Source organism: Nicotiana tabacum, chromosome 18 (genome assembly GCF_000715075.1).
Source record: "Nicotiana tabacum cultivar K326 chromosome 18, ASM71507v2, whole genome shotgun sequence".
Taxonomy (NCBI): domain Eukaryota; kingdom Viridiplantae; phylum Streptophyta; class Magnoliopsida; order Solanales; family Solanaceae; genus Nicotiana; species Nicotiana tabacum.
In genome coordinates this window covers 40,464,789-40,483,528 of record NC_134097.1, presented here as the reverse complement: position 1 = coordinate 40,483,528, position 18,740 = coordinate 40,464,789, and the positions used below count along the sequence as shown (strand labels likewise).

The window sequence follows — 18,740 nt, the reverse complement described above, 5'->3', positions numbered from 1 at the left end:
GCAAAACTACGTAATTCTTGCGTTTATCTCTATCATATCCCACTAACTTCTCTCTACCAAAGGTAATATGTGAAATATTTGGCAATCATTATTTTCCTAGAGCACATCTATTTAGGAATCTTTTCAACTTCAACAAGCTGTAGTTGTCAACCCGCAAGTTATTTGAAGATTAATCTCACCTACAAGCAAGTAAGATCGAGTAGGGGATGTTGAGTCAAAAGATACATCAATAGCAGAAAGAAAAGCAGCTACATCATGCACACACGTAACTCCTATTATTCATTTTAGCTTAAAAGAATATTATTCTTGTTAACCAAAATACCTAATTAAACAAGAAAATTAAGATATAGTCATATAGAAATCATTAACTATCCGAAATATATATGAGTCTCATGTTCTCGTCTGTAATGATTAAAGATTGTACTTCGTTTTCAATTCGTTGATGGTAAAGAGAAGAATGTATTTATCCAACACTACAAGAAAGGTAATGTTCATCACATGACTGCAACTGTTCGGTTTATTAGAAGGCTTAAGCCTATAAATATATATTCTATGGATTAATTAACATCATCAACTAATTAAGAGTACACCCCTTAATTTTCTCTCTCTCTCATAAAAATGTTGAGGTTTAGCGTAAATCTCTTGAAGTTAGTCATTTTGCTGTTTTTACTAATCTGTTGTTTGGAGAGTGCAATATGCAATGAGAATTCTTCTGTCTTTAATGTATTAGACTATGGTGCTAAAGGTGACGGTACCACAGATGACACCAAAGTAAGATGATCTATAATATAGTATTTCATAAAATTGAAGTATATGATTATCTCATATAAAATATAAAATTTTAAGTCGTTAGGAATGCTAATATTTAATTATTTAATTATGTCTTTAACACGTGTTATGCAAGCTTGGTTGTTTATTGTAGTAAATTGCGTGAAATTTTTTAAGAGTTTAAATTCTATGCTTTGACGTCATAAAATATATTTACACAAGTATGACACTTAAAATATAATTTCATGTAATTGTACTTATTCGTGTTGACTATTAACCTAAAATATATGATAGTAATGTTTTATAACAGGTTAAATTATATTGATTGTGTAAAAAACCATACAAGATAGTCTATATAACTTAAATTTTTTTAATAATAAGTGGCAATGAGACTTTGAGCTGCTTTGATATCATATTGAAGTGTTCGGACATATTTTATCTAAAAGTAATTATTAGAGACTATATTTTGGTATTACTTGATTATATCTTCAACGGGCAATGATAAACTTATTAAAATCTTGAAAACTAAAACCCTAGGAATAAATTATTTCATTTTTATACATTCCCTGGGTACCAAAAAAAAAATTAAAAAGGAGTTAAATTACGTAAGCATGAATAAAGTATAATGTTTTCTTTTTAATCATGCCAACAAAATTGTTTACAATAAAACCTGACCAACTAATTTCACAACCGGTACATGACTGTAGCGTTTTCTGCATTACATGTCTCTTCCTCATACTTATTTCTATAACTTTTTCTTCGACATGGTTACTTAACAATTGTTGACAGACAATTGAAGCGGCATGGATAGAAGCTTGCAAAGTTGAAGGATCAACTATAGTGGTTCCATCAGATTATGATTTCCTAGTTGGACCCATCTCTTTTTCAGGACCACATTGCGAAGAAAACATTGTTTTCCTGGTAAATAATTTCAACCCATTTTAAATTAAGTTTAAATTATTGAAGTATGTGACAATCTCATTTAAAAGCTTAAGATAATTAAAGTGAGAGAGCACATCTTTATTTATATCCCAACACGTCCCCTCATGTGTAAGCTTAATTCTTTTTCATGAGATTTTTCTTTTAAATTTGAACTACATCTGTCCACTCTGTAATCATGTTGAAGTGTAAAAAAAATATACTTTTATTTACTTAAGTTTGCCTCTAACACAAATTATTCTTTCGAGATAACACATTGAGATTGGCGATATGTACCATAGATCTATATTTGTCTTATATCTTCTCTTTTTCTTTTGGAACAGTTGGATGGGAGAATTATAGCACCAACAAACCCTAAAATTTGGGGTTCAGGGCTATTACAATGGCTTGAATTCAAAAAGCTAAATGGAATATCTATCAAAGGAAAAGGAACTATTGATGGTCAAGGCTCAGTTTGGTGGCAAAACACTCATTTAGAAGATCCTGATGATGATCCAAATTATACTACGCTATTTGCTTTGGTAATCACTACTTCCCCCTGTTTCAATTTAGATTACTTACTTTTTTATTAGTTCGTTACAAAAAGAATAATATATTTCTACAATTTGAAATAATTAAATTTTAAATTCTTTATTTTACTCATTTTACCTTTTATAAAAAATTGTTATAACCACATAAATATCATGGTTCCAAAATTTTTGCCGTTTAAGCTTTTAAGACCATAAATTATAAAAAATTTATTTTTTTTCTTTAACTTCGTACCGAATCAAACTATTTCTATTATAATTGAAACGGACGGAGTATTACTTTCTCTATTCCTTTTCTTTCCTTTTTGGGGTTTGAGAAAAGGTTAGAATTTATACATCGATCAGTGCACTTTTGGATAGAGAAAGTAATACTTCATCCGTTTCAATTATAATAGAAATACTTTGACTCGATACGGAGTTAAAGAAAAAAAATAAAAATTTTATTAGTAGTTTAAATTTTAAATTCTTTATTTTACCCATTTTATCTTTTATAAAAAACTGTTATAACCACATAAATATCATGGCTCCAAAGTTTTTGCCCTTTAAGCTTTTAAGACCACAAGTTATAAAAATTTTATTTTTATTCTTTAACTCCGTACCGAGTCAAACTATTTCTATTATAATTGAAACGGATGGAGTATTACTTTCTCTATCCAAAAGTGCACTGATGTATAAATTCTAACCTTTTCTCAAACCCCAAAAAGGAAAGAAAAGGGATAGGTTCAGCAACTGTCACTTTTTATTGCTTAATTGCCTTTAATTGTGCTTGGACAGACAAGTAGCACAGCAAAAGGAAAAATGCCCAGAACCAGACCAACAGTGAGTTCCTTCTGCAAAATTACATAGAGTTTAAGTTATATATTACACCATCACCGTAAAGAATTTTTTTTATCATCGGGTCATATTTACCTTTACAGCAGGCAGGAATTCTGTCTTATTTCAAGATTACAAATCTCACGTTTTAAGAATATTTACCTTTAAATATCTTTTGAATGACCTGATATAATATAAAAATTCTTTGCACTGACGATGTGTATAACTTAAATCATCAATTACATATACATGTACCAAATCATTCGACAAAAAGTAGTAGGCTCATTAAAGTTCCTTAAGTGGATTTTTCATTTTGTGCAGGCTCTGAGGTTTTATGGGTGTTCTAATGTGGTAGTAACAGGCATAACAATCCAAAACAGCCCTAAAGCACATCTAAAGTTTGATAGTTGTGTGACTATTCAAGTTTCTGGTATCACAATTTCATCACCAGAAGATAGCCCCAATACAGATGGAATTCACCTTCAGAACTCCCAAAATGTTGTTATCCATAGCAGTGATCTTGCTTGTGGTAATATTTTAGTCTATATGTTTTAATAATGGTACCTTTTTACGCATGATTGTTTTTCTTTTATAAACACAAATGAAAGGGACCCCTTCATAACAAGAACAATAATATAAGAGTTTAAGTCAATGTATTGACTGGGGACATCAATATCTACATAATCATGCCTTGATGTATAAAGTAATTACATGTAAATTTCTATGGTAAACGTGAACTGTTAAATATCTTATAAAAAAAAGTAATAACATGCTATAGTAGGTTAAAATATATTGATCATGTAAGAACTTTTTATAATATGCGTCAATAGCTTACATTCATAATATAAAATGATACATGCCGAAACCGAAGGAAAACAAAAGGAATTAAGTTATATACACGTTTTTATATTACTCCCTACATGTTTTTTGCCGTTTAAATTTGTTGGAACCTTTTTGGTACGAAAGTTAAATTGACTAATTTTTTATGTAAATTCAGATATAGTTTTTTTAAGCTTTTTAAAATAAAAGTTACATACGTAGAAACTATAACAAAAGTATTATAAGTCACAATAGTTAATAATTCAAAATATTTAAATACTATTTGCAAAAAATATAGTCAAATAAAACCTTGTTTAACTCCCAAAATATTTAATAATTCATTTCTTTTTAAACAGAGGGACTATATAAGTGGAGTTTACCTTGTAATAGCAGGTTAAATATAATACTATTTCTTATCAGGTTAACCATACACATTTTGCAGGAGATGATTGCATCTCTATTCAAACTGGAACTTCAGCTGTGTTCATTCATGATGTGAAGTGTGGACCTGGACATGGATTTAGCATAGGAGGGCTGGGAAATGACAACACCAAAGCCTGTGTCTCCAACATAACAGTTCGTGATTCCACACTACACAATACTTTGACTGGTGTACGAATCAAAACATGGCAGGTAAACACTAAAACTAAAGAGTTTAACTTCTACTTACTAAAAGAATTATTCTATTACATTGATACTGAAAAATTATTTTTTTGTTGATGATGTATACATGGAGAATAAGTTAAACCAAAACTAAAAATCCATTCCGGGTGATGATTTTTTGTTAGAAAATATTACAAAGCATGTTTAGCCAAGCTTCTTAGAAGCCAAAAGTGCTTATTTTAGATAGTTGAAATATTTGGTCAAACTTTTTGAAAAAAAAAAGTACTTTTGAGTAATAGCAGAAGCTACTTTTCAGAAGTTAATAAAAGTAGCTTCTTCCCGAAAGTACTTTTTGAAATATTGACCAAGCATAGATTGCTCCTCTAATATTATCAAAAGTGCTTTTCAAATTGCTTAATCAAACACAAACTGTTATTCTCTAAAAGTACTTTTGTAGAGAAACACTTTTAACAAAAATTACTTTTAAAAATAAATAGATTTTGAAAGTTCGGTCAAAAATGCTAGTAAATGTTACTCATTCAAATAAACTACAAAGTTGCTATTAGGCTGTCCTTTGAACGGATCCATAACTTAAATTAGATGGATTCTATCTATATGGTTCTTAGCACTTAGTTCATCATACTTTTAAAATTATGAATTTAGAATTTAATATTTGTGAATATATATAACAAATACTAGGTTCTGCTGAACGCACAGACAATATATTCCATTTGCTTCTGCTGCCCAATAAAAAAACAGAAGCTTTTTGGATTTTACTTCCAAAAAGCTTTCATGGTAACTAATTAAGTCTCTATAATTTGTTTGAAACTCCAGGGAGGCTCAGGTTCAGTTCAAGGGATCATGTTTTCGAATATCCAAGTTTCAGATGTGGAAACACCAATAATAATTGATCAATTCTATTGTGATAAAAGCAAATGCAAGAATCAGACATCAGCAGTGGCCATCGCAGGGGTTTCATATCAATCAATAAAAGGAACATATTCATATGAACCACTTCATTTTGCATGCAGTGATTCTGTGCCATGCACTGGTGTTTCCCTTGCAGACATACAGCTTAAACCTTCACCAAAAAGGGAACATTTTTATGGACCTTATTGTTGGCAAACTTATGGAGAATTGAAAACAAAGACAACCCCTCCAATTGATTGTATACAACCTGATCAAGACACCCCTGATTATGATTCTTGTTGATTTTCCTAGAGATTAATAAATAATTGGAAGGATTGTTCTCTCGTTCAGTTGCAAGGGCAGATGGGTTCAACCGAAACTAGTAGCTTTAGCCAAAACCCTATATATGTATTAAGAAATCTACTAAATATGAACAAATATTAAATTTTAAAACCCAATAACTCAAATAGTCAGTAGGTTCAATTAGCATCCTGAACCTATAAAGTTCAAATCCCGAATCTGCTATTAGTACTAGGACTAGGATATTGATGTACAAAATCCAGCTTTCTATATATATATATATATATAGTATTGCAAGATGATTCAAAATTTAAAAGGTGTGACAAACTTATCAATTACACCGTATGTTCTCATCGATAGGTTTCTACTTGGTTGGAGCAAACTCTTGCAGTACTTTAATTTCTTCCATTTAACCAAGTGAATTAGCATAAGTAATTGTAGAGCTGACTTGAGTGTCTCTTCATTATTCCAAGAAAAAAATGAAAAGGAATTGAAAAGTGTCTATGAAATAAGAAATATCACAGCATTTTCTAGATTGAGCAACGTTTCAAGTTTTTTTTATGATGGTGGTGTCCGGGCCAGCTTGCATGCACCTCGATCGAGTAACTGCTTCCTTCCACCAACACTGATACCAGGTAACTACTCACTAAGGCTTGGACAGATGAAAAGAAATCACCTAGTATTTTTTCTCCATTGAAACTTGAACCAGAGATTTCACGGTTCTCCCAAATCATTAGGTCACACTCTTGGGTGCGAGCAACAATTTAAATTAAAGTCGGTAGCTAGTAAATGTGACTGGAGAAACTCTGTTCCTTCTGAATCTTTTGTTGTCTGCTTACATTCTTGACATGAATGTCATTTGTAATTTGTATGCAGTGGTGACCATAGTGTCTGATCTACTACTGAAGATACAATTATACAATGTAGTATACTGAAGACAGAATGTAGTACAAAATAATTGTTACAGAACGAATTTATTGTGCTCCTGCCTTGTCTTCAAGTGTATGAACATTAGAATAGGATCAATACTATAGGTCACTTGTATAATTTGGCAGAGAAAATGAGCAATTAAATGAGTGACATGCCTCATTCTGGGTAATTAAGGCTGCTCTAATACGACTAAAATTGCAATTATTGGGTAAATCATTCTACTTTTCATCTAAAATTGGAGACAACTGATCTTTCTTCAAGACACCTACCTATAATCAAAAGGCGTGTTTTGGCCTAATGGAACTAGTTTGACTGCGCAAATATTGCAACATAACAAGCTACAGTAAAGCCTGGAGCTAATTGTGAACAGAGAATGATGAGGAAGAAATGCCTCAGAAAAACCCATCTTTTGAAACCTATGTGTTACTACTACTTCCTTCCCAAAAAAGGATTAGCAACGAAAATATTAAGTATCAGTGGTACGGGACTGATATGAAATCATCTAACTAAGAGGCCTAGACTATGGCCACTAGGCAATGCTTTAGACCTTCATACAGAAGAGCAAACCGAAGAAGAAAAAAATAGAGACTCATCCTCTGCCATGAGCTTGAATCTGAACTTGAAAGTAGCTAATACCTCTAGACGGATTCAAGATTGTGGCCAAAAGATGGTTCTCTCTCATTTCTAGTCTCGCTCTCTATGTACTAGTAGTTAGAAAGTTGTCACAACAGCTATGATAGCTAGAGAAGAAACTTTTCCTTGGGGCTCTTCATACCTCATCTCTGTAGCATATACTTCATATATATAGATAGTCTAGAAACATGTTGATCTTTGAATGTCGTTATAGAAAAAAGGGTTGGCAGGGGTGATGTTGATCCATAAACAAAAGCTTTTATGAATAAGAGTGTCATTCTATTTTTCTTCTGCATATGGCAGGACACGAGGAGTTCATTCGTGTATCAATAAGAAACTGAACCAACTCCAAGCCAAGATGCTTTTTAACATGGATTTAAGTTATATACACTGATAGTGTAACAAATTTTTACACTAACAATACGAAGGCACATCTCATGACCAAACCCTTTTAGCTTCCCTTTGATGTATATTAATTACATACATGAAAAATCAGTCTTAGACCATTAATATGTTAGTGGGACGCGGGCTTTTCTAAACGTAGAAGGTACTTCCTTCTATCTTTTGTATCGATAGTTTAAGAATTTAGAATTACAGAAAAATAGTTAATGCGTTTTTAGTTTTTTAAACAAAGTATATATTTTAGATTAAATTTTGTTGGCTGAAGAGGCAGATAAAAAGGACAGGAGGGAGTATAATACACATATCAACTGCAGAGTATACTCATCAATAAAGTATATCCTAATCTAGGTTGCAGTATTTTGTCGATCGTGCAAGAGTTTCAAAAGCAGTAGGACGCAACTAGTGATTGCCTTTAAGGCATCTTAAGGAATTTATAGGCAGCCCTACCAGCAAAAGGGTTCACATCAAAATTTACAAAAAAGGATTTCTGAGTCCGTGTCAACCCAAGAGTAGGAACTCCAAACTCTCAAAAGTTTTCATAAAGTTCTGGCAGCATTCTGGGAACAGTCTACAATTAAAAAAAAAATGAATCTCCGTAATTCATCACACTTAAAGAAAAAAATGATATATGCAGTACACTTATCTGTCATTGAGCCGTCCATATAATTCTCAATCGCTGATATCTGAATGAAGCATAGCGGTATTCCACAAACACAGGGAGTCGGTGCCTGCAGCATCTTTAATTGTCTTCGAAACTTTCCAAATGTCGAAGCACACGTCAAACTTTAACTTCACAACATCAGAACAAGAGGATAAACGATCCCAAGAAGATATTGTTCAATTAGTTTGATGAAGAGTCGATTGGGGCGATCACTTAGCGCACTCCCAATTTAGGACATCCGGCTGCAAGAGGCAAGTCCAAGTTCTCTACAGTCCTGAATGTCCTAGGAACCATCTTGTCAACATAAAGAGTTCCGTCTAGGTGGTCATATTCATGCTGCAAAATGCGAGCCTGCCATCCTGAAGCATCAACTTTGATTGCTTTTCCATTTCGGTCAAATCCTCCAACCTCTACTTCTAGGTGTCTTTCCACAACTGCTCTGAACCCATCAACGCTACAAGGAAAGGAAAGAATTCACTTATACCTCTGGTTATTAACTTGATAGGACATCTAGCAATTATATCATGTTTTGACCAATATAATATATCACTCTAAAAGCTCATAACACCCTGTCAAGGAGAACTTCAGATTCTTTTGACAGTTTGAACCTCCACATCATAGCACTGTTAAACTGCTTTGCAGTTTGCTAGGAGTTTTGCTAATAAACATTTTACAATTATAAAAGCTAAAAAGAAAAGCACTTATTTCCTGTTTACTATTTACAAAAAGTGTTCAAGCAAAGTAATGAAACTCATGACAATGTAAATCAACAAAGCTCTCCTTCACATGCCATCTCTTCAATAGGCGAAGTGAAATCTTCACCTCAAGGCACATTTACTTGCACAGTAAAAGAGCATATCTCTAGATTGGTAGTTCATTAAGAGTAAATGACGTGATTATCAGAACATAAACGTCAAGTAAACCTTGGTGATTGCCTCCACTGAAAACAAAAAAGTGCTAATTCCTGATAATTGTCGAGAAAATATTGCCTCTTGTTCCTTCTTTAAATTTCATAAGCCTTTGTTTCACATTTTTGAAGTGATGATAAATTCTGCTAGTTTATTACAGATAAACAAACAACTATTTTCCGCTTATGTGCTGTTAATGCATGTCATTTTCTGGATACTTTCCTAGGATATATTGATACTAAAGGAGTTTTAAGACTGCATAGTGCATATATAGCTGTCTTTCCGCAGAAGTGCCCCAGGCCAAGTAATTTGTACCACGCAGCATGCCTCTATGCCTGATATGGTCCTAAATCAATAAACTACTGCATTGTAGAGTTCAAATGTAAAAGACTTGAAGTTAGACTAGTTGCTTCTCTTACCTCAAGCACCCCTCAAAAAACAATGCAGTTTTATTGCCTTTCTTTTTAAGCTTTGGATTTATAATAACCTGCAAGAAAAGAAGAAAAATGAATGCATGGCATAAAACTTGGGCCTCCTATTTATCAAGATGATAAATATAAATGTTCACACACCAAGAGATCAAATGGGCGTCTGTCCTGTGCTTTGGTTTCATCTTTAGGAGCATAGCTTATATACTCATTTGTGTCTTCCAGCACAATCATCTGTCACTTGCAAGACAATCAAACTCAGCGACGGAAAACAATACTATGGAGAAACTAAGATTTTATTCAACAAACCTTTAAAGGAATACCAATTTGAGGAGCGGCAAGACCAACCCCGGGTGCATTTCTCATAACTTTCACCATCTCATCTATGATCTTTTGGATCCGTTCTGATCCAATCTCCCCAAGAGGAACGTCCTGAGCAGGCTCATGAAGAACAGGGTCACCAGCTTTCATGATATCAGGCAAGACTTGCTTTTTTTTCTCTCCCATACCAAGAAACCAACCAGCTCGAGCAGTGGTAGAACTGTAATTTTTCACAGATACTAAATCAGTGCATAAAGAAGGTCTACCTTGAAGATTCCATTGTATGAATACTGGTTTCTGGGAGTCGTGGATTTGCATTAAGTAGGAGGTCAGAGGCCTTGATTTCTTACAAGATTTCAAGTATTTTGGGGTGAATGGCACAGAAAGAACACGCTGTGCTAATCGCGGAATGCTCTCCATTACTAAATTCAGATCCCACCACCCCAATAACACTGGTCAGAATATCCCGGAGTATGCACGTGCCTGCTGCACACAGTTTTTGTTCAAGAAAATCAGATGAATTGGCAGTAATTTCATGTCAGCAATATAATGGACCATACTGCCAGAGAACAACATTAAACAAAGCGCAATTTCAACAAAAATTGAATCTCCGGTGGTCACATAACAATTTATCGAACTCTTACAGATAAAATATGATACCTAGGAGCTACTATCTCCTCAGATTCTTGTGAATACAGCTAGATCAAACAGATCGAAATGTATGATTAATACTAGTTAGTTTGGCTATAATTGTTTGATGTGTGTTTGTGACTTAGCTTTAGAAAAATGCAGCAGTGTAAATTGATAACATTGGCCAAGAGAATACAACAAGAGATGTAAATAACTGATAGTAATGCATTATGAAAAGATGCCAAGTTTTCCAGGTAAACCATATATTTTCATTCAAATAATCAGAAGGTGCAGAATCTAAAGTTAAATTCAGACTCGTGGCAGTTCTTATCTCAGGTGGCTTGTATATCAATCGAAGATCTTTGGTTGAATTAAAAAATCCCTAGTTTGAGGCAAGATTCAAGAAACAATATAGTGCAGTGCAGCAATGCAGGGGCACACTGAAAGAATTCAGCCATTCACTTCAATGGCAGAAAAGCAAGAAAAACAGAAAGTTCAGAAGTTTAAACAACTAAAAAGGCCCCCCTTTCTTGCGCTACTAACAATTTGCTTGATTTCTTTCTTTGTTGGTAATGTAGGAGGGGATTTCAATGGCCACATCGGAACGACTGCTGGGGATATGGCAAGATGCATGGCGGCTTCGGTTTTGGGGATAGAAACGGAGGAGGAACTTCACTGTTGGATTTTGCTAAAGCTTTTGATTTGGTGATTAGAAACGGAGGAGGAACTTCACTGTTTGATTTTGCTAAAGCTTTTTTTTTTTTTTTGAAATGGTAATATATTTGTATTGAATAAGTAAATGGTTACACTAAAAGTGTAACCTTCTGATAGTTACAATGGGGTAGCCAGAAGAGAGACCTAAAATTCTATTAGACTCACAGTTGGTCTAAAACATAAAAAATTAACTCATTCTCTTCTAGACATTCTTGTTTACACCAAAAATAAAAGAGCATTAGACAGCTCATCTTTAGTTTTTGAATTGAGCTATGATTGTCCTCGAAGCATCTCTGATTCCTTTCTTTCCATACTGTCCACCATATGCAGGCTGGGACAATCTTCCATCTCTCCTTCTGACTGGATTGTTCCCCATCTCTTTTCCAACTGGTTAGGAATTCCTTGATTCTCCTTGGCATCACCCATCGGATCCCCCTCAGGTTGATGAAAATCTTCCACAGTTGGTCAATGACACTATAGTGCAAAAAAAGATGGTTGACTGTCTCCTCCTAAGCTTCACATAGGTGGCATCTGGACCACAGCTGATAACTTCTCTTAGTGAGATTATCTTGTGTCAGTACTGCTTCTCTTGCTAATAACCACGTAAAACATGCAACTTTGTAGGGAATTCTTACTTTCCAGATCATCTTCCATGACCAACAATCATTCTGGCTGTTAGACTGGTTAAATATCTTATAGGCAGATTTTACAGAGTACTTGCCCTCTTTTCCTCCTTGCCAGATCACCCTATCCTCAGAGTTAGATGTCCCTTTGAAATGTTCTAAAGTGTTATAAAATTCTGTCACCCTTCGAATTTCCCAATCATTCAGGAGTCTTCTGAAGGTGAGATTCCACCCTTGGCCTGTCCATAACTCTCCCACATGTGAAGCTTGCTGTTGATTGAGGTTGTAGATGCCTGGGAATAGCTGCTTCAGGGTTCTTTGTCCTAACCATTTGTCTTCCCGGAAAGAAATCTTCATTCCATTGCCTACTTTGAGCCTAAATTTATTGTAGAATTTTGGCCATTGATTCTGATAGATCTCCACAGGCTAACCCCATAGGAATTGTTCACAGTTTTGGTTGTTCAGCTGCCTTCCTTTCCATACCTTACTTCTATCACATTTTTCCACAACGATTGTTCTGTTGTGGCAAACCTCCATAGCCACTTCATCATCAGGCTTTGGTTTTGGATCTTCAGATTCCTAATCCCCGTACCCCCTTCTTTTTTGCTTGTTGTGAGAGTATCCCATCTGACTAGGTGAATCTTGCTCTTTTCACTGGCTCCTTGCCACAGGAAGTTTCTTCTCAATGTATCAAGTCTTTTTGCTACTTACAGGCATAGGGAAAAGGGACATCATATAAGTTGGCATAGCATCCAGAACACTGTTGACTAGTGTAAGTCTCCCTCCCAGTGATAAATAATGGCTTTTCCAGCTGACTAACTTCTTTTCACACTTCTCAATTACACCATTCCAAATTCCTTTAGACTTGCTTTTTACCCCAAGTGGCATTCCCAGGTAAACTGTTGGTAGAGCTCCTACTTTCCCTCCCAAAATATCCACCAAGCTATGAATCTCCATTACTACATTACCTGGATAGATAAAGCTCTTGTTCCAGTTAATATGTAATCCAGAAACAGCTTCAAAAAGGATGAATATCACTATCAAAAATAGCACCTGGTCTCTATCAGCATCACAGAACACTAGAGTGTCATCTGCATATTGTAGATGGGACACTTCCATAGAATCTGGAATTCTTGGGTTCACTTTGAAGCCCTTAATCCAACTGTTGACTTTGGCAGATTTAAACAGACTATTTAAACCTTCCATAGCGAAAATGAATAAGAATGGGATATAGGGTCCCCCTGCCTCAAACCTCTCTGTGAAGAAAAAAATCCAACAGGTGATCCATTTATCAAAACTAAGAATTTGATAGAGCTTATGCAAGCCTTGATCCATCTGACCCATCTCTCATCAAAGCCCATCTTCAGCACGACTCCCAGCAGAAACTCCCAATTCAAATGGTCATAAGCCTTTTCTATATCCAGCTTGCACAATATACCTGGTTCTTTGCTCTTCATTCTGACATTAACACACTCGTTTGCAATCAACACAGCATTCATGATTTGCCTTCCTTTGATAAAGGTTATATGTTGAGTGTCCACCAATTTTCCAATGACTTTTTTGAGTCTTTCTACTAGTATCTTTGATATAATTTTGTAGAAGCTCCCTATCAAGCTAATAGGTCTGAAATTTTACAATTCTTTGGCTCCCACTTTCTTTGGAATCAGAGCCACCAAAGTTGCATTAAAGCTCTTTTCAAAAGTCCCATTTTCATGAAAGTGTTGGACTGTTGCAATCACATCTAGGCCTATCACATCCCAGCATTGGATGTAGAATGCCATGGTATAGCCATCTGGACCTGGGGCTTTGTCCCCTGCACATGCTTTAACACTCTCCCATACTTCTTGTGGTTAAGAATAATCCGGATAACAGAAATGACAACAAAATAAACCCTTAGATTGCATTGTGGTCTCCACTCCTCAGTCTCTGAGTATAGGTGTTGGTAGTAGGCCAGGATCTCTCTTTTAATATCTGCAGGGTTCTCCACTGTTTCTCCATTCACTAGTAACTTGTCAATGTTGTTACATCTCTTGTGTGAATTAGCAGTTCTATGAAAGAACTTGGTGTTTCTATCCCCTTCATTCAACCAAACTGCTCTAGATCTTTGTCTTCATGCTATCTCTTCCTTCCTGGCATTTTCCTCAAATTTTATCAATAAGGTGGCTTTTTTAAGTTTTTCTTCTTCATTCAGAGACCTCAAATCTTGTGTCTCTTCCAGTTCAACTAGTTGACCCAACAATTCTAGTCTCTGCATCTTAAAATTGCCTTGAGTTAGTTTGCTCCACTCTTTGAGTTTCCCCTTCAAAGCTTTCATCTTGAAGGCTAGGATAAAGTCAGGTCGACCTTCATAGTAAAAGGACTTTCACCAGCTTTTAATTTTTTCACTAAATCCTTCTGTCAACAACCACCAGTTTTCAAACTTGAAATAGGACTTGACTGGTTCCCAATTCCCGCTTTGGAGTAACAGGGGGGAGTGGTCTGATGTAACTCTGTGAAGGATTGACTGGTTAATTCCGCCGAACCCTACATCCCATTCTTCTGATACTAGGAATCTATCCAGTCTAGCTACAATATTGTGGTCAACCCCTTTCTTCCATGTGAACCTCCCACCCAGCAGTTGTAGGTCGACTAATTCCATATTATTGATGAATTCTGAAAATTCTAGCATTGACCTGGTGAATCTGTTGCAATTCTTCTTCTCTGATGGATATCTTATTGTGTTGAAATCCCCGCATACCACCCAAGGCCCATTGAACAGACCTCCAGCAGCACCTACCTCCGACCAAACTTCTTCTCTCTCCCTTCTATCATTAGGAGCACAAATGCTAGACATAACTCGACTAATTCCATATTATTGATGAATTCTTAAAATTCTAGCATTGACCTGGTGAATGTGTTGCAATTCTTCTTCTCTGATGGATATCTTATTGTGTTGAAATCCCCGCATACCACCCAAGGCCCATTGAACAGACCTCTAGCAGCACCTACCTCCGACCAAACTTCTTCTCTTTCCCTTCTATCATTAGGAGCATAAATGCTAGACTTATGCCAAATGTACTCTTGTGATTTTCCATCTAACTTGATTGTTATGGAAAAAAAACCACACTACTGACCTCCCCTTCCCATACTCTGTTGTCCCACATAATGAGAATACCACCTCTAGTGCCACTAGCTTCTAATTGAGCAAACTTTACCCACCTATTAGCCCATAAGTCTTTAACAATCTCTCTTATTTCTCGTTCTATTTTGGATTCTTGAAAACAGTAGATATCTGCCTTCCAACTGTCAATCATATTTTTTATCAACTCCCTCTTTCTATGTCTATTAAGTCCCCTAACATTCCAAGAAATAATTTTGATCATCATTTATTATCTAGAGCTATATACCCCCCTGCTTCTTGTGCCATTACTTTTGAAGTTGCAAACTCAAGTTTCCAGAAGAGGCAGGAGCACTTGATTACCTTCCAAAGTACGTTGGCCAAGACCCAAATTGATTATCTTCTCCCCAGGAAGTGTGATAGAGGTCTATGCGCGGATTGCAAGATTATCCCAAGTGAGAACCTCACGACCCAGCATAGGCTCTTCGATGGACTTAGAGATCATGCTGAAGAGGAAGAAGAGGATGGTGTGAGGTTGATGGAAGATCAGGTGAGGAGTCTTGACTAAGGACAAAGCCCAAGAGTTGGGGAGAAGTTGTTGGCTATGAGGGCCTGGAAGAGTAGTGGAGACGCGGACGGTATGTGGACCATGACGGCTAACTGCATTAGGGAAGCTGTGAGAGAGGTGTTAGGAGTCTCGAACGGTTACCCTTGCAATAGGGGACGGGTGGTGAAATGAAGAGATCCAAGGAAAAGTGAAAACCAAGCAAGCAGCGTATTTGAAGTTAATGGAGAGCACAGACGAGGAGGAGAAGAAGACGAACAAAGAGTGGTACAAGAAGGCTAAGAAGGAGGCGAAGTTAGCGGTCCGAAGGCTAAGACTGCAGCTTTTAGTTGTTTGTACGAGGAAACAACTGGGGTCAAAGGCGAGGACAAGAAGCTATTCAGGCTAACCAAGGTCACAGAACGGAAGGCTCGTGATCTGGACCAAGTGAGTTGTATCAAAGACGAGGAAGACAAAGTTTAATTGGAAGAAGCACAGATTAAACGAAGATAGCAGACATACTTTCATAAACTTCTGAATGAGGAGGGAGGTATGAACATTGTGTTGGGTGATTTGGAGCACTCTTAAAGTCGTCGAGACTTTGGGTATTGTAGGCGCATAAATATTGAGGAGGTCGTGGGGGTTATATGTAAGATGAGTAAGGGCAGAGCGACCGGGCTAGATGAGATTCTAGTGGAATTTTGTAGGTACGTGTGTAGGGCAGGCTTGGAGTGGCTGACCGGGTTGTTTAAAGCCATTTTTAGAACGAAGAAGATGCCTGAATAATGGAGGTGGAATACGATGATTCCGTTGTACAAGAACAAAGGTGATATCCAAAATGGTAACAACTATAGGGGTATTAATTTCTTAGCCATACTATGAAAATTTGGGATAGGATGGTGGATGTGAGGGTAAGGAGTACTGTGTCTATTTCTGAGAACCAATTCGGATTCATGCTGGGACGTTCGACTACGGAAGCGATACCTTGTTAGGAGGTTGGTGGAATAGTACAAGAAAAGGAAGAAGGATTTGCATATGGTGTTTATTAACCTAGAGAAAGCACACGACAAGGTCCCAAGGGAGGTTCTTTAGAGATGTTAAGAGGCTAAAGGCGTTCTTGTAGCATACACTAGGTGATTAAGGACATGTATGATGGAGCTAAGACTCCGGTGAGGATAATGGGAGGAGACTCGGATCATTTTTCGGTTGTGATGAGGTTACACCAAGGATCTATGCTAAGCCTTTTTTATTTGCCTTGGATGGACGCACTGACACGTCATATTCAAGGGGAGGTGTCATGGTGTACGTTATTCGCAGATGACATAGTTCTGATTGACGAGACGCGGGACGGTATTAACGAGAAGCTAGAGGTTTGGAGACAGACCCTGGAGTATAAAGGTTTCAAGTTGAGCAAGGACCAAAACAGAATACTTGGAGTGCAAATTCAGCAACGTGACAGAGGAAGCGGACATAGACGTGAAGCATGACTCATAAGTCATCCCTAAGAGAGGAAGTTACAACTATCTCGGGACAGTTATCCAAGGAAATGGGGAGATTAACAAGGATATCACACATCGTATTAGGGAAAGATGGATGAAATGGAGGCTAGCATCCGGCGTTATGTGATAAGAAATGTGCCACCGAAATTTAAAGGTAAGTTCTATAGAGTGGTGGTCAGACCGATTATGTTGTATGGGACAGAGTGCTAGCTAGAGAAGAACTCCCATATACAGAAGATAAAAGTAGCAGAAGTGATGATGTTGAGATGGATATGCAGGCATAACTAGGTTAGATAAGATTAGGAATGACAATATCCGGGTAAAGGTGGGTGTGATCCCTGTGGAGGACAAGATGCGGGAAGCGATGCTTAGATAGTTCAAGCATATGAGGAGGAGAAGCTCAAATGCCCCAATAAGGAGGTGTGAGCGGTTGGCTTTGGTGGGTATGAGAAGAGATAGAGGGAGGCCAAAGAAGTATTGGGGAGAGATGATCAGGGAGGACATGACGCAGCTTCAACTTACCGAGGATATAGCCCTTGATAGGTGGGTATGGAAGTCGAGAATTAGGGTAGAAGGTTAGTAGGAAATTTAGCGTATTTATGTGTCGTACTGGAGGTTTTAGAGTTAGTCTAGTAGTATTCTTGTTCTTAGATTGTTAGTATTACATGTTGTTTTCCTACTATCTTTCACTTGGGTTTTCTAGTATCTTGTTGTTGTTACTACTTATTGTTGCCGCTTCCTTCAATCTAATTTTCTAGGTCTTAGATTGTTGTTATTATCTTTCTGGCCTTTGTTGTTGATATTGCTTGTTTCTATTGTTTCTTTTCATCTTTCTTGAGCCGAATATTTCTGGGAAAATAGCCTCTCTACCTTTCCAAGGTAAGGTGTACGTAGTATGTACGCTCTATCCTCCCCAGACCTCACTTATAGGATTCCACTGGATTTTCTGTTGTTGTTGTTGGCAATGTAAATAACTCATAGATCAAAAACAAAAAAGCACATTTTATACTTAACCCCGGTATTACCCCCAGTATTACAAAGATAAATGCTAACTCTATTTAACTTTAACTTGTCCACGTACAGAAAAAATGAAAAAGCGATGAGTAAAGAATTTATGTTCTATGCATTGGCAGTGTAAAAAATATTAACAATCAGGTCACTTATTAAATAATCAGGTAATTACAGGTAAATGTAAATCTCTTGATAAACTTTTAATTGGTAATCTGGTAAAAATGATATGCAGTGTGCTATTACAGGTTAAATTAACAGAGTGTACAAAATATCAGCGTATCAAATTAGGGGCAAAAAAGAACCTATAACATGTCTGTCACCTTCTCCATAAGTTCAGACTACTGAACAACAATTATCTAAAATAGATTAAGCAAAATTAAGCAAGCATAACAAACCATCATAGGAGTAGTATTTTTCTCCAACAAGTTGTGAAGTGGAAACATAATAATTCAGCGAAGCAAAAACCCAAACACCAAGCAGACACCAAAAACTCAATAGATATACCTTTATCTGGTAGCACCTGAAACAATGCAAACCTTCAGCACCACTGGCCCAATTCTCAGGCTATGAGCTTTATTCCTCTAGTCTCGTGAACCCAATAGAGAAAAGAATGGATTTTTTAACACAAATGTAGAGGAATAGATAGAGAAGATGACGTATG

General features: G+C 36.3%; 2 protein-coding genes across 4 annotated transcripts; one reads left to right on the top strand and one right to left on the bottom strand.

The window, feature by feature from the left end:
- Positions 1–586: 586 nt before the first annotated feature.
- On the top strand, positions 587–5,728 carry LOC107810362 (polygalacturonase At1g48100-like). The gene is made up of 7 exons (XM_016635129.2): positions 587–771; positions 1,558–1,689; positions 2,031–2,228; positions 3,009–3,053; positions 3,369–3,576; positions 4,309–4,499; positions 5,304–5,728. The coding sequence occupies exons 1-7, from the start codon at positions 619–621 to the stop codon at positions 5,679–5,681; spliced, it is 1,305 nt and encodes a 434-aa protein (XP_016490615.2). The 5' UTR covers positions 587–618; the 3' UTR covers positions 5,682–5,728.
- Positions 5,729–6,118: 390 nt separating this feature from the next.
- LOC107810363 (peptide deformylase 1A, chloroplastic) lies at positions 6,119–18,740 on the bottom strand. Of its 3 annotated transcripts, none has more exons than XM_016635130.2 (5): positions 18,584–18,740; positions 9,950–10,447; positions 9,785–9,874; positions 9,632–9,699; positions 6,119–8,758 (listed from the first exon to the last, which is right to left on the bottom strand). In XM_016635130.2, exons 2-5 carry the CDS (start codon positions 10,379–10,381, stop codon positions 8,518–8,520), a joined length of 831 nt encoding a protein of 276 aa, XP_016490616.1. In that variant the 5' UTR covers positions 10,382–10,447; positions 18,584–18,740; the 3' UTR covers positions 6,119–8,517. The 3 variants fall into 3 exon arrangements, with proteins under 3 accessions (XP_016490616.1, XP_016490617.1, XP_016490618.1); XM_016635131.2 differs by having other exon boundaries at positions 9,950–10,444; XM_016635132.2 differs by lacking the exon at positions 18,584–18,740 and adding an exon at positions 18,475–18,548.